Source organism: Chlamydotis macqueenii, chromosome Z, assembly GCF_036417535.1.
Source record: "Chlamydotis macqueenii isolate bChlMac1 chromosome Z, bChlMac1.mat, whole genome shotgun sequence".
Lineage (NCBI taxonomy): Eukaryota > Metazoa > Chordata > Aves > Otidiformes > Otididae > Chlamydotis > Chlamydotis macqueenii.
In genome coordinates this window covers 8,422,736-8,439,206 of record NC_141593.1, presented here as the reverse complement: position 1 = coordinate 8,439,206, position 16,471 = coordinate 8,422,736, and the positions used below count along the sequence as shown (strand labels likewise).

The following is a 16,471-nucleotide window of genomic DNA, read 5'->3' as shown; positions in this document are numbered from 1 at the left end:
AAGATCTGTTCAGCAGTTGCTCAGAAAAGAAAAACAGCAATGTTGTAACTGGTGCATTGGCAGAGCTAGTAGAAAGTCAATAAACAGTTGTTGTTTATTGCTTTGTTGAAACTGAGTCAGTAGCTATCAGAATGTATTTCAGTGCATCAGTTGCTGCGTCACCAAAATGCCATTTATTTTCACTTTGGTATGGAGTGGTGACACTGAGATGAGCTGTTAGTGCTCTGGATCCAGCAGCATGCACATGTTGATGAAAAATTATAACCATGCCTTCCTGGGAGCCTTCTACTCTGGTCACTCTGTGATTCTGGAGTTCATCCAACGTGTGAGACTTAGAAAAAAGATGGTTTTCTTCAGCTTACCCAGAGAGAAGCTGCAGGCCAGCCATGGTCCTTGGAAGTGGGTAGAGAAGTTTAGAGAACCTCTTGTTCCCAGAATAAACTGGTGTTCTGCCTAAATGAGTCTCGTTCAGAAGCAGGCTCCTCTCCTCTTAAGACAGATGGAGGAGAGGGACCTAAAAAGATCAGAGGTCTTACAGCTTGCACCAAATCCAGATCAGGCTGCCCCAAAACTAGATCAGCTCTGTTGACTTTCTGGGATTTGTAACCCGGGCTTGCAAGAGCAATTCCACAACTACAGTTTTCTCTGATATTTCCTTGCAACCCTGCTGCAATTTAAGGTAATCATGTCTCATTCTGGTAGTCAGAAAAATTTTAAAAAAAGAAAAAGCTCTCTTTTTCTCTGTGGCAGCCCTTTCTGTATCTGAAGACAGCTATTGTATCTTTCTTTAGTCTTCCCCTTTTTTCTCTGAACAGCTCCATTCTTCCAGTGTTCCTGGATGGTTGTAGCTTCTAGCTTTTTTGTAAAGGACTGCTGAGGGGATTACATCTTCCTTGAATTAATGGGCTCCAGAACTGTATGTTTAAGCTGAAGCCTGACAGATGCAGAGGAGAGCATGAGAGAGTCTTTAGTGAGGTTTGCAAGTTTCATTCCTGCCATGCATCCCCCTGTAATGCATTCCTTTCTCTTGCTGAACATGCTGTAAACCATTGTTCATCTATATGGTGGATTTATCTTGATCCACTGAAAATCTCATAGCCTTTGAGCCTCTCCTTTTATGCCATTTCTTTCATAGACAGACTGTGCGCATCTTGGTTCCTAGCATTTTTTTTTAAGCACTTTATGTTCATAGGTATTTCATGTCTATATTGTAGTGGTACATAGAGGCTGCAGAGGTCTGTTGTCCAAAACACGGTGAGATCATGCTGTTAGATACCCACCTGTGTACATCAGAATCCCCTCCCTAGAAGCCCGCTGCCTACAGATGCATTTCACAGGAAAACCTAGTGTGGTACAGCTTGAGGCAGACTGAATGCACATAGGATTTTCATAGGCATAGTATTTTCTGTTCCCAGGGCAGAGTGACTGAAGGCATAAATATTTATTAGCGGGAGCAATATTCTAGCCCAAGAGTCTGAGATGACAATACGGGAATGATAGAAACTTCTCGGTGACCCGAATATACCCCATGTGTTTGGGATGCATGCAGTTTGTCACTTGTTTTTCTGCTCACTAAGTCAGTCTCTCATGCACAAAACATCTATCAAATTTTCCAAACTCAATGTTTGATGTAGAACAGAAGCAAAACACTAGGGCTTGTCCTTTCTTCTTAGCATTTGTTTGCAACATGTGATCCACATGTGCAGCTTCAGAAAGCATGAGTCTGCTGAGCTGCGAACGCCTGCTGTAGGCTGTCAGACACGTGTTGGTACTGAGACTTGCAGCATCTTTAAGTTAGACGGGAGACAGCCAGCCCATCTTTGGCTGGTGCTGGAGAGAGACAAAGACAGCTGGATCGTACTCCTGAGGAGTCAGCTCATACTGATTCAGCTGATGATGATCAGACCAAAGCCTCGGAACTGTGGAGAAAGGTGGTGGGTAAAGCCCTGTATATTGGGTCTTTCCTTGAGATTGGAGGGTGAGGAAAATCTTCCCCTTGCGCTTTATCAAAAGGCAGAGCTGCTTTAATGTTTATAGAATTCCCACAGACAGCAGAGTGGAGAACATTTTCTTAGGGCTGCAAAAATGATTGATTTTTAGGATTGGAAAGGGTGGGCAGGTAGAGACATCTCATTTTCCAGCTGTGTTTTTAAGGGGCAGCTGAAGGCCAGAGAAGCTGCGTGTGCCCATTCCCTTCCACATGCACTGAGATCCCAGAGGATTTACAGGGTGGAAAGCAGAGGCTTGTTAAGCTTGCACGATGTCAGAAGTGTTGACTGTGAAGGAAGGCAAAGGAAGCTGCATTTTCCAAGGTGCTACAAGGGTGTGTTTGTGCCCAGGTCCATTGCTCAGGGTGTAACTGCCTGGTTTGCTGGCTGCTTGGGGCTATTTCCCCCCACAGTCAGTGTGGGTTACTGGGAGAGGCAGACGGTAAGAGTAAAAAAGCTATTGGCCTGGTGTATTATGGTAGATACTGTGTTTCTTGCTAAATACTGCAAAAAGGAAAGGAGGGATTTAAAAAAGAGAAAGAATAAAAACCCTGCTGAGCATGCCATCTTCCTTGAACCCCTGATTTCAGTTTATAGTGGTTTCAGCTTCTCTGTGTGTCCCTGCATACTGAGTATTCACAGCACTCCTGCTCTATGAAGGTTCACTGGAACTGATTTCTGATGTTCAGAAATGGCAAAAAGTACACACACATACTGTAGGACATGGCTGTACCTAGCAGGAGGGCAGTTTTCAAGGTCCATTATGTTGAGCCTATAGAAAAAAAAACAAACTAGTAAGGAATAGCCCCACCGTTCGAATGCTGCAGTTGTACATGCCCAATTAAACTGTGAGCATGCAGTGAGAAAACTTTGATTAAACTCTGGCCCCAGCCAAATGTTCATGCAGTGGCCTGATTGAATGTATTTTCTTCCCTAGGAATGAAGACATAAGGAGACCTTAGGAACAAAAAAAATCCCTTAAATGTGTTCAATTCCCATAGCCTTTTAGACCCCCTGCAGCCACATCTCAGAACTTGCCTTTTGATTAGGAGTGTTGTGTTCCCTGCACCAAGCAAGGAGAAATCACATCATCTGGCCTGGGACCAGTCACACCACGTAACTGAGATTTTGACGTTGGGGTCAGAGCTGAACGCACTGGTTTAGAGAGGCTTGTAAAAAAGGACAAAATAACCAAGTGAATTCCAGTAGCAAAAGCCCACAGTGAGTTTCAGTGTGCTTATAGGCATTCACAAGGAAAAGGCTAATTAGTCAAGTAAATGTTTCTTTGGGTGAATGAGCTATAGAGAGAGAAATGCACCCATTCAGTATGCATAGAAGCAAAGCGTGTTTGTGCAAAGAAGCAGGCAGCTCCAGCCAAGCTGCCGTGGGAATGCTGTCGTTCTTGCAGCTGAGGTTGTTATCGTGGAGTCCTGTGCATTGCTGCGGAATGTACACGGAATGATGGATGGGAAATATGGCAGTGTCTTGGCACTCCTGGGCCAGAGATAGATACCCTCTGGCGCTCGGGACATTGCAGCCCAGCTCTGTTTCCTTTCGGATCCATTTTGCTCTCTGGAGGGAGCAAGCCTGGCCCGTCCACACAGCAGTGGTCGCTCAGACTCTGCTGATCGCAAGTTGTGGGTCTGTTGTGCAGCCATGATGTGTTCCCCAGTGGGTCTGCTATAGAGGTGCTGTGCTGCTGGAGCAGAAAAGCGTTGTTCCAAAGCTTTGAGATGAATTCCTGGTGTGAACTGGCATTATTATGGACTCTGATGCTGTGCCCTTCATCTCTCACACCTCCAGTGTCAAAGGCAGGGATGCAGTCTCCAACAGTTGCCAAGTCTCTTCTGTAGTCGGTGGGGAGAGGGAGACACATCTCCAAGAATGGATTTATCTCCTCTTAAGATGAGTATCTAAGACAAAATGGAATGAATCACTCTGAAAATCATCTTTGTCTTCTCTGGGGGTCTAGGAAACCTTTGCTATTTCTTTGGTCTAGAGTCCTGCTTTGAGATTGCTCCAGCTGAGTCCTCTGGTTGAGGACTGGAGTCTGGATCCTCAAAGGTACCTCAGAACATTTCTCCCCTCCTGCTGTTCATGCAACCAGACATCTAATGTCATTGCCAGGTTACCCACAAGGAACACTGCTGTCAGCCCATCAGCTTTCAAGAAAAGTAGGGACTGGTTTTGATTTAAAGAGTTTAAGTGTCATTTTAGCCATCTGAACCTGAGCTAGTCGAGGTGTCCAGGCCTCTTCCCAGCTAGCTGCCTGTGAGTTCACATGTCCCTGCGCTGGACTTCACCAGCAGAAAAGGCAATATGTAGCCGTCACACTGTGTCCTTTACCATAACACATATCTCTCATGCCTTCCTGCAGTCAGCAGATTGGAGCTCCAAGGACTTGCTTGTGTTCAGTAGCGTTAGGAAGCAACCAGCTCTTGGAATCATGCTCCTTAGAAATCACTGTATCCTGCCTTTTCCCAGACCGTCAGAGAAAAGGTTCTCCTCTGAGAAGCCTGGATCCAGATAGTGGCCTGTTACTTACCACCTTACACATCCCTCTTAGAGATGTCCTTTGTATTATCTGGCCATTCCCATCAATACCCCTTTCCCACAGCCTGGATTCTGGTCTAGCTCGTTCAGCTGGGTGTGTTGAGATCGATCCCATGTTACAGAGCTACTGCAAGAGCTGGTCTTCCACTGAGATGATGGAATAGGCTCTCACACAGAGAATAAGGATGGCTGTTCCAAGTGAGGTTAAAGGTCTCACCTACCCCTGTGTCATGTCCCCAGGAGGACAGCAGGGTGAGCCCGCAGGGATGCCTCCCTGGTTCTCTGCCTCCAGCAATCCATCTGTGCCTGGGGGCAGCCTGAGCCAGGAGTAGTGCTTTTGCATTTGATGGATATTCCTTCCTTTCATTTTTTCTCACTCTTTCCTGGGTGCCTTTTAGCATCCACAGCAGTATATCATCTGCTGTATGGAGAACTACTGGAGTTTGTTTCCAGCTACTGCCACTTGATATCTCTTGCTTGTAGAAAATAAGGGCTAGCTGATCCCTATTCACCTTCTCACTCCACTTGGGATTATTTAACCTTCTCCCAGAGCCGCCGTCCATTGTCTCTCCCTGGCTGCAGAGTCCTGGTCTGTCTAGCTGGTCATCTGATGGAATCTGTTGTCCAAGATCTCTTCCTTGAGTGACAGTAGCTAGCTACGGCTCATCCTTTTCATTTATAAAGTTGGGATTGTTTTCCTTGTGTGTACCACTTCACTTTTAGCTTAATTTTATTTCAACTGCCATATTTTTGCCATTCAACTGCTGTTTTTTGTAATTTAGTGTGGTTATTAAAGCAGAATTTTTAACCTAAATTGCATAGGATTTTTCATTTATGCCTAACTGTGTTCTCCTGGAGACTGGCTTGTTTGTTTGGAACTTTCTGTAGCCCTTTTAACCAGTCATTAAACTGCTACATTAGAGGAAAAGTGCAGCAGTGACTGCATTAGAGGAAAGCAGAAGAAATTGCGTATGGTTCAGCATTAATGTCACTGAATGCAAGGTCTTACAAGCAGCATCCATTCTAAGTGCTGTCAAAGTCTACTGAATAGTGCAAGGGAGCAGAATTTTGATAAAACATTATAACCCTATGTGTGTTATTTGACCAGTTTGTATAAGACAGAGCCTAATTCAAGAATCACATTTTATCACATAAGCACAGTGTATTAAAAAGAGGTAATGTGCACTGCAGAGAGAAGGCAGAGGCTGGGGAAGAAGAAGGGGCAGTGGCTCACCAAATGATTTTTTTTTCTGAGAGCAAAGAGCGATAGTACCTTGCTTTGCACTCAGTGAATCTGCCTTGCATACAGGTGTCCGTGTCAAATGATGAGTTGTATTTTTGTAGGAAATGGTGTACAAAATACAAACCCCAGAAACTGAGATGGACAATATCAATTCACCAGTTTGGTATGGTATCTTTCAGTATTTGGTTTCTGATGCTTTGTTCCGTTTTTTACAAAGTGGTGGTTCCTTTAGATATTAGACCTAATGTTAGATGGTTTTTTTACCTGCACAGATCTACCTATGATAAATTCAAATTTACCTACACATATATGTATATGCATATGCATGTTCAATTTAGTTTCTAGCTTCTAGGTGGGAAGAAGTTAACATGTTTGAAAAACAATTTAATTTTCACTGTGGTGCTAAGTAGAGATAGTTCCAACAGGTTTGAAGCTTGCTGTGGAAGGACTTCAGATATTTTTAGCAGTGGTAGAACTGCCTGAATTGGTAGTTTGTCTCTCTCTCCGAATCCTTTGATGTGCTGTACCATAGAGTACAACACTGCCTGGATTAGGTTGTGTGCAAGTAGGTGTGGTGGAGCGAACTCCGTGTTTGGGGAACTTTGGGTTTTTGTGAGATTTCAGTGACAATGAAAGGTGCTGTGCTAACAGAAGTATAGGCTTCTTCATTCCTCTCCCAGGAGATACTGGGGATTGAACTCGTCTGCTTAGCCCTCATTCCTTCTGAGCGGGACTTTCACACAGAGCTGGTCACAAGTTTTTTAGTTTTAATCATGAGGTTGACTGGTCCACTCGGAACTCAGCTGAAACTGTAAATGCATTTTATACAACACTCCAAAGAGTGATCACATGAAAATGGTTTCGGACTGCTGCCAACCCAAGCTGAACTTGAACTGCTGACCCACGCTCCACATTGTATTCCCATCCATCATATAAGTCTGATGTTGAAATCTGGTGTTTCCAGAGGTACTTTTTGCATACTAAATGTGCTTCCAAGGTTCTGTGTTTTGCCCCTGGGTTTCAGCAATTCAAAACACTGACATGTTCTCTGCTCCCTCTAAATGTGGGTGGGGATGGACTCGCCTAACATCCAGTTAGAGAAGAGACTGCATAACTTTTACCTAAACCGCTCTGTTTTGTTTCCTTTTTCTTTACAGGATCCAGCAGCTGCATCTATTTCGGACCGAGATTGTGATACAAGAGAGGGAGAGACTGTAGCCATGAACTATAAGCCGTCTCCACTTCAGGTGAAATTAGGTGAGTCTTTGTTGATGGAGAGTGAAAAGGTTGAATCAAAGGTCTGAAATACGGTGAAGTGCTGGTGGGATCGTATGCAGATCTCTGTGCATGTGGCTGAGCATGCCAGCTCAGCTCAAACAACTCACAGAGCAGTTGTGTCTGTGATTCTGCTGCTGAGGGGACTGACCTACAGACATGCAAGGACACTGTATTTTCAGCTATGGTAGAAGAAGGAAGCTATACCTTGAAAGGGAGGCACAGCTTTTTAAACCTGCAGATTTTTATCAAGCTAAGATTAAGGCTTGGCCAGATAAAGAATTAAGATAGTATAGAGGGACTGTAAAAAAAAGAGAAGACAGAAAAGCTGCAAACAAAAGGCAAAGGATCAGAGGCTTGAGCCACTACCAGGAAAAGATAGAGCTGTGTTACTGTGAGATGGAGGGCTTGTAGGTTTGTGTAAATTCACTCATGCTATTTCTGAGCAGTATTTTTTAAATTCTGGAAGCACAATCATCCAAGTAGCACAATATGCTGCTTCCTCTATGGGCTAAGGCTTACAAGAGGACCGCAATCCACATACGACTGTCCTGCCTGCCAGTATTGTGCCACACAGCTTCAAGAACCTGATGAGGGACAGGTCAAAGGAATGGTATGCTTTTTGGTCAGAGCATGGATAAAAAAAAAAATGGGAATTTAAGCCTGGAAAATTTCCTAATAGGAGCAGAAAGCAGTACCCTAGTTGTCTTTCACATCAGAGCAAATGGTGTTGAGAAGGTGCTGCTGGAGCTGCTTGAGGGTGACTATGCTGTGTTGAGGGAGGCTCTGAAAGAAGTGTGTGCCCAGATATTCAGTGGAACAGTACCGGCCCCTACCAAATGAGTGGTCAGCAGACGGCTAGGTTTGAAGAAGATTTGGGAAAGTTTGGGCATTGGTGTGTGATAATGAAGAGGTGTTCTCGATAGATAGGTTTTACCCAAGGACCTGCAGTACTACCGCAAACACTAGTGTTGGCCTTACTTGTAAGAGAAGCCATAAAGAATCACCAGGAAAAGGCTGGGCAGTGCTTGTGAGGTCTCAAGGCTCTGCCCAAGTGTATGGTAAATTGAATAATCAGACAAATCAGGTCATAGCAGTGCAGAAAGGAGTGTCACAGAATAGACGCATGGACAGCAAAGGAAAATAAAGTTGTTGAATAGGTGAGATCCCACTGAAAGAGTGACTAGGAAGGGGAATACTGAAAGTTGTATATGCGAACACAGCAAGGTTAAGTGCAAAGTGGAGGACCTTGAGCTACTGATGCAGGATATGAGCAAGTGCATTGGAACAGTAGATCTGTCCTGCAATTGTCCTGCATTGCAGTCATGAATGCTCTTAAAACCAGTGGCTGCTTTTCAGGAAAAGACAGGGAGCAGCAATATGTGTTAATGACAGCACAACTCTCAGTTTGGTAAAAGATTATCACTGCCAGCATGCCATATGCCACCAGGATCCTTTTTCACTGCCAAGAGAGTTCTGTAATATTATTAGAGAGATTTATTTTTAAGTCTCTCTAATAGTTTTAAATTACTATTGCAATCATTGTTTTGGATAATTTAAAATCAGAAATCAAGTTGGAGAGCAAGGATACTATTTGGTAAGTCTCAGATATTGTTGCAGTTCTGGGCAGTAAAAATACCCTCCAGAGACTCGCTAATGTGACAGGAAATGGTGCTGGTTTAGACTTGGCTTTGGTAAGTCACGAGGACGTTATGTGAGACCTGATCACAGGAAACAGATTTAGATTCGGGGATAACAAGTTCCATTCATGCAAATTAAAAGAAAAGGTAATTTAAGGTATGTCTGTAACAAATCTCAGTTTTATAAACTAAGTGCTTAAGCAAACCCAACAGATTGAGAAACCCAGGAACTCAAAACACATCAGGTAGTGCTGAAGGAGAAAGTATCAGAAGAAAGGACATTGTTGATGGGGTTCTCATTTATATGTTCATTGACAACTTTGACACAAAAACAGTCAGCAAAGGAGTCAGCAAAGAAAGTTCAGTCATAGCATATTTGGGAGACATTAGTACAACAAAGACTCAGAAATACCTTAGAGAAAAAGCATGAAAACTGGAATAATAGAAATAAGAAAAATATGACAGGAGAAACTCAATTTGTTGTCACCTGGAATTTACTAACTGGAGGAAGAGGAAGCCTGTTACATTAGTTGATTGCAAGGTAACCAATTAAAATGGACTAATACGTGAAAATATGTCATAGAAACATTTCTGCAGAGTTCACCACCTTTTTTCCAAGGATCAGATGCAACAGAATGATTAGTCTTTCTGCCAGAACTGCTGCTTTTCCACATAGGGAAAATTTTATTTCATTTAGCCACAGTGCTACTGTCCACCAGTAAAGAGGCAAAGGGAGGTATTGGAAGAGTCTGAACAGTTTTTTGTGGTAGATATAGAATCATAGAATCATTTAATGGTTAGGGTTGGAAGGGACCTTCAAAGGTCATCTAGTCCAACCCCTCTGCAAGGAGCAGGGACGTGCTGAACTAGATCAGGTTGCTCAGAGCCTCATCCAGCCTGGCCTTGAACATTTCCAGGGATGGGGCATCCACCACCTCTCTGGGCAACCTGTTCCAGTGTTCTACAACTCGCATTGTAAAAAAATTTTTTCCTAATATCTAATCTAAATCTACCTCCCTCTATTTTAAAACCATTACCCCTCATCCTGTCACAACAGGCCCTATTGAACAGCCTCTCCCCATCTTTCCTGTAGACCCCCTTGAGGTACTGGAAGACCACTATAAGGTCTCCCTGGAGCCTCCTCTTCTCCAGGCTGAACAGCCCCAACTCTCTCAGCCTGTCCTCACAGGAAAGGTGCTCCAGCCCTCTTATCATCTTCGTGGCCCTCCTCTGGACCTTTTCCAGCTGGTCCATGTCCTTCTCGTGTTGGGGGCTCCAGAACTGGACACAGTACTCCAGGTGGGGTCTCACCAGGGCAGAGTGGAGGGGCAGAATCACCTCCCTCGACCACCTGGCCATGCTCCTGTTGATGCAGCCCAGGATGCCGTTGGCCTTCTGGGCTGCAAGGGTGCATTGCCTGCTCATGTTGAGCTTCTCATTCACCAGCACTCCCAAGTCCTTCTCCTCAGGGCTACTCTCGATCCATTCTCCGCCCAACCTGTCTTTGTGCCTGGGATGAGATGTAAATTGCCGGGACCTCCTTTCCTGCTAGTGCTCCTGCCCAGTGAGTACTCAGTGCTGACCACAGTATGCTTATGTGGTCAGCATTGAAGGTAATAGTGAGTGAAACCGTCCTGCTTAAGAGGAATTGTCTTGGAAGGCTGATGAGCATCTTCCTGCCTTGCCTCCGGAGAGAAGTCTGCTCAGACACTTCTGTTACTGCCTGTGCAAACAGCTTGCCTCTTTAATTAGGTGAACACATATCTAGTGGCCTTTGACTCTCTACTCTTAGCCATACCTAGAAGAGCTCCCAGTTACCTGGCGCTAAACGAGACGAACAATATTGTCTGTAGCCAGTGTAACATGCCTTTAATCCACATCAACCCCTGCTGCTGTTATTCTTAAAATCTGCCCAGCCTTTACAATTTTCAAGCAGTTTAATGGCTCATATCTCCCAGCTCTGGCTTCTGTTCCTTCAGCTACATTTTTTTGTCTCTTCTGCTTCAAACTTGTCAGAATTTGGATTGTTTTTTTTTAATCTCTTTAAGGCTAGACAAAGTTAAGGTAGTAGATAAATGTTTAATAGTTTAACTGGCAGAGCCATTGTTGGGAGTGGTAGCAACTGGGGTTTTAATCCCACTGCAGGTTTTCCATATGGATAGTGGCATTTTTCACTGTTAAATCAGAATCAATTCTTCAAATGTCAAATGCTCTGATGGCAGGTTGATAAGTGTCATTTTTCACTCTGTGATCAAATGTGATTCATATGTAAATCTCATAGGTGCTTACTGGAAGCTTGGTTCCAGTGAGCACAATTAAACACCAACCCAGCATGAATGTAACTTTTGCTTCCAGAGCCCGCAGTGACTGAAGTGTGACAGAAAGACTGTGTTATGCTGCACACACTGAACACAGATTTGTCCTGCTGGCTGAATGGTCTTTTGCTTGGTTGTTTCTCCCCCTCTGAATCAATACATTTGTACATATGTTTGCTTGGGGAGTGAGTTAGATAGAAGAAAAACATCACAAGTGGCTTATATTTCGAGTGACTTCCTAAAGGTTACACCTGGTTTATAAGTGGAACAATAAAACAAGCTTGCTGCTGGGGCTACATCAGAAAAGAGGAGAACCACACACCAAGGGAAAATAACATCTCCCAGTTCATGTAGTTCATCATCTTAAAACCTTATTGATATTATATCCATATTAATTATGTATTTCTTACTTTTCTAACACTCTCACTTTGTCTTTCTGTCAGCAAAAGGCTCAGCCATGCTTCTTTCTTTCTTTCGAATCACTTGAAAAGGAGGCTTCCAACAGCAGAGTGGGGGTTGGGGGGGTCCATTAGTGCTTAGGAGATGTCTCCAGCACATCCTTATTAGGAGGCATATCCAGATGGAGCACATACCACAAGCCTTTTGAAAACAGAAGAGAGTTGTGATAAGGAGAGAGAGAGAAACAGAATAATCCCCAAGTGTAAATCTCAGAGGCTCCGTATGCACTGGAAGGCAATGGATCCTCTTGGGATGCCCAGGAGAAGAGATATTATTTTGATGAAGCTTATGCCATCTGTTTTTCTGTTTTGCATTTTTAATTTCCCTTCTCTGCGCTGAAATCCCCATCCAGACAGTCTGTCTGTCTTGCCTAGCAGTCCATGACATGACAGTTTGTGGTAAAACAGAATGGGCAACGTGGCAATTAGTTGGAGTGCTGCAGAACAGGCGACAGTGGTGATGAGGGATTGTGGCAGTGGCATCTTCATCAGCACATCCACCACATCAGAAGCTTGGCAGTAGATCTCCTGCATCCCTGTCTACAGATGAAGATAAGGGAGAGAGGCAGACAGACAGAGACGCTCATAGCAGACTTCCCTTCAAGAGACCTGTTGCCTTAGATGTCAGTACCTCCTCTCCTTGGACTACATAGAGCTTCTTTTGTAAAAAAATTACCTGAATTGCAAATGTAGCAGATAATTTTCCTGCTTTCCTAGCTACTGTTTTGTTCCCCTCCAAGCTTAAATCTCACGCTGGTGTTTATCTGTGCTGGTTCTGTGCAGGGCGAGGGGACTATGGTGGCAGCATCTGCAAGAAGCTGCTAGAAGTTTCCCCATTGTCCGGCCAGGTCTAGGGTGGACCCACCGCTGGCCAGGACCAAGCCAATTGGTGACAGCAATAATGCCTCTATGATAATGTATTTAAGAGGGGGAAAATAATTTTAAAAAAAGAAGCAGAAGCGGGGGTAGAGAGGGGGAGGCGCGAGCCTTGTGGGACTTCCAGCCCTCACCCTCTGGCCTCCCGCTGGGCGGCTGACTGGGCCCGACTCGGCCCGGCCCGGCTGCGAGAAGTGCAGAGGAGAGGAGATGTGAAGAGATCCTGAGAGGCGTCTGCCTGAGCCGGTTGTGAAGAATTTCTGGTGAGAGGAACGGCTGCAGACACCAAGGTCAGTGCAGAAGGAGGGACAGCAGTAACGCTGCTCCCGGCAGAGATTCCCCTGCAGCCCGTGGTGCAGCCCATGGTGAGGCCGGCTGTGCCCCTGCAGCCCATGGAGGCCCACGGAGGAGCAGAGATCCCCCTGCAGCCCGGGGAGGACCCCACGTCGGGGCAGGCGGATGCCTGAAGGAGGCTGTGGCCCGTGGAGGGCCCACGCTGGGGCAGCCGTTCTGGAGGGACTGCACCCCATGGAAAAATGACCCACACCGGAGCAGTTGATGGACTGTAGCCCGTGGGAGGGACCCCACGCTGGAGTAGGAGAGGAGTACTAGTGATTCTAGTCAGCCCCATGAGGACAAGCAAGAGTCACGATGTTGCCTTTGGTGTGAGCTGCTGTAGCTCAATTACATAATTCACGATCCAAACCAGAAACTTTCCTCGATTCAAGAGGCAGGAAGCTGTTGTAACACTAACAGAGCAGAGCTATTTCATTAATTAATGAGATACTAACACTTTCCTCCTGCCAGCTGCATTGTAGGACATTGCTTTTTTTTCTCTAGGAGACACAGTGTCAGATTACTTTTAGAGCAGGTCAGTCACAGCCCAGCTACCGCTGGGAAGGAAATTCTGCTCAACACAATCCTGGACCTACTGGTAGGGTGAGCATAAAAGCCTCTTGAGTCACCCCAGCCTGACCTTTTGGCTTTCTGTTTGACAAACAGATGAAAGCAAGTGAATGGCCGTAGTGGAGCCCAAGCCAAGCAAATGGGTCAGGGAGAGGTGAAGGAAGTCATGGTAGAAAAAGCCATTCTCTGACAAATGACCATGGTCCTCATTGTTCAAGGAGAGGTCGCAGATCAGACCAGCAAGGCTTCTTGTCTGCTTGTGCTTCTTCTCATATCAGTCCCACCTCTCCATGTGAGATGTTGACAGGGGTTGTCCTTGAATTTTGCAAGATGCTGTTGCTGGTCCTGTGTAAGCTAAGAGTCTTGCTGTTGATCAGTAGAAGGGAACACTTTGGTACCCAGAGCTGGAAAGTAGCATGTGGAGACATGAACAGTGGCGGTGTAAAAACATGCCTTGATGAAATGGGCCCATACTTGTTGCTCATCACTCCGTCACTGTGCTCCTCCATGTACAAACATCATAAGATTTTACTTGGTGACAGCAGAGGAGTTCATATCTCTGGCTTCCACAAGTCTCTACTGAGGGATGGCAATTCAGCGTGGGAACACCAATTAGGTGCATCCACTTCCAGACACTGAATTATTTTACGTGTGCTATTTTATTAATTCTTGCTTGTTAACAAACAAGATACTAAAAAACCTCAAGCAAGTAACTGGAGTGATGTTTGCTTAGAGCAAGCAACTCTGGTAGGGGTAAAACAGCAACAGAAACTTCATTGCAAGGAAATAGAGCATGTTGTTCCCCAGTGTGCTTGACTTGGACAAAACTGAGGATCTCAGTCATGGCTGGGCCCCATCTTGGTGGAGATTGAAGTGAACACAGGAGGTAATCCATTTAGCGACAGAGGCAGATGACACAGGCTATGGTGTTAGCTCCTGCCTTCCAGCCTGCTGCTTTGTTTTCGTGGCAGATACTGAATTGCTGTATGATCAGGGAGGAGTAGTACTGGGAATGTCAGTCAATGAGCTGAGAACTACAAAGCCCTCAGGGTTCAACATAACAAAAATGTGGAATTTTACAGATGGTCTCTAATCCCAGTAAAGGACAGGCTGCCTTTATCTCCCCATGTTGCTCCTGAAAATGATCTTTCAATTTGTGTAGTTATTTAATCTCCCTCTCCTAGAACTGGGGGTGGGTTCAGAGCTTGTTTTAAAGCATCTCCATCGAAAAGCCACAAAGCATGCAGCAGAGCATCCTATCCCATTGCTGGTCAGAAGATTGCCTTGCTTAGAGGTCCCTTTCCAGCGCTGCTCTTGCCACAGGTCAGGATGAGAAATTGGCCCTGCGAAATGCAGTCCCAAACAGAGCAGGCAGCAAGCGTCTTGTGTAGGCTGAATGGCTCAGTACCTGCCTGCATCTGTGGCTCCCTTTCTACGTTGTCTCTTCCCAGTCTGCTTCATAGCTTCTGACTTCTAAGCTTTTCATACAGAAAAGAGAGTAATGAGGGGACGTTGTAGTAGACTGGACAAATCAATGCCATTAGTGTACCCTTTTGTCAGTACTTCAAGTACTGCACTATTCCCAGATGCTCTTCTGTAACAAGGCGATTAATGCTAATTAGGTCCAGCAGCTGTTGTTTCTGGGAAGAAGCTCTGTAGGTAAATTAGGGAAACATTTTATAAAAAAAAAGCTGTAACTCTTAAGCTAGGTCCCTAGGTTCCAGCTCTATTGACAAAACTCCAGATTTCCATATCCATAACTGTTTGCATGGCGACCTCAAGTGACATCATTACCTTAAGTGCACAAAGCCATTTTCCTCCCCTGGGAGCACCCATTTCCTTGAACAGAGCCTGTACTTTGTACTAGGGGGATAAGTAATGTGGAATCCAGAGCGCAGTGGCAATATAGCACTCCTATTGATTTTCTTCATGAAGATAGAAGTGCAGCCTACCACTTGGAGGTCTCCTGGGGCTTGGGAGGAATTTATTTAAACATTATTTCATGTGTTATTACTTTTTCCATTTGTAAGAGAAATTGCTTACGCAGATTTATTGTAGCATCCTTCCTGTAGGATATCTCCAGGCTCTTCTTGGAGGGGATGAGAGAGTGAACAGCTGCATCATGTTAAGGACAGAAGGGCTGCCTGCAAACAGAGCAGCAAAGATGAGGGCAGAAAAACAGTTGTGGCAGACATATTATTGCAGATTAGTCAGAGGAGAGAGAGAGGGACAGAAAGGAAGAGGTGTGTGAGACACTGCAGCTGATGTAGGCTCAGATAAACAGTAAAGCGAATAAGAGACACTGGCACAGTGCAATTCACTAGAGTTCAGCAGAGAGCTCTGGGCAGGAGGCAGTGTGTAAGTGGGTGAGACAGAGGGAAGGGAGATACCAGTCAGCAAATCTCAGGGGCAAAGCATGAGCACGTGAATATGAGCATGATGTGGCACGATGTTCACCAAACAAGCTTGATCTTTCTGTTACTGCAATTTGCTTGATTTGTTATACCACCCCACCAGAGCCTTACTGGCCTTCCCAGCCCTCCACCATCATATATGCACCTCTCCCATGGCAAGTTACTGGGTACCCACGCGTCTTGCAAGCCGATAGACACCCACCCACTCGCATCTTGTGTTGCACACACTACTCTTGGCTAATATGCCTTGAAATAAAAATTTATGAAGGAGGAGGCTGCAAGGGAACTGAAACATTTTGTTGGGCATTATGTGGCCATCCTTCAGCCACAAATTTTTACAGTACTAGTCTGATAGTCTAGAATAGAGAGCTAATCTTGAAGATCTGCTTCTACACAAATTATTACTTGATAACGGGAATGGACCAAAGCATCTGGAGTCTGAGTGGGGGTTTTGTGCCTGAAGCAGACCACCAGACCTGCAAATTACAGCTTCTCTTCTTTGCCCTTACCTACCATAATCTATCACCTCAAATATGAGATGCAGCTCAGAAGGCTATGAGGCAAAACAACTTAAGCAAATTACTGAGATAGAAGGGAGGAAAAATTTAGTAATTGAAGTAGTGATGAGAATAAAAACTACCTGGTCTAGCAAAGCCTAACCACAGCAGTGACAGGCCAGCGGTCTGTTCAGAGATCTCGTTACACGGTAAGTATTACTCTCATCACTGTTTTGTATGAAGTACCTAGAGAACTGGTTTAAAAAAGAGTGATGTCCCCTGAGGTCATTTGCACCTTGTTCCTGA

At 45.0% G+C, this 16,471-nt stretch overlaps 1 protein-coding gene across 3 annotated transcripts in view; it reads left to right on the top strand.

The window, feature by feature from the left end:
* FAM219A (family with sequence similarity 219 member A) overlaps positions 1-16,471 on the top strand; it is a 91,524-nt gene that overhangs the window by 48,655 nt on the left and 26,398 nt on the right. For all 3 annotated transcript variants that reach the window (XM_086770056.1, XM_086770055.1, XM_086770054.1), the window contains exon 2: positions 6,942-7,041. In XM_086770056.1, coding sequence (XP_086626182.1) covers positions 6,942-7,041 — 100 coding nt within the window. The remainder of the gene's footprint in view (positions 1-6,941; positions 7,042-16,471) is intronic.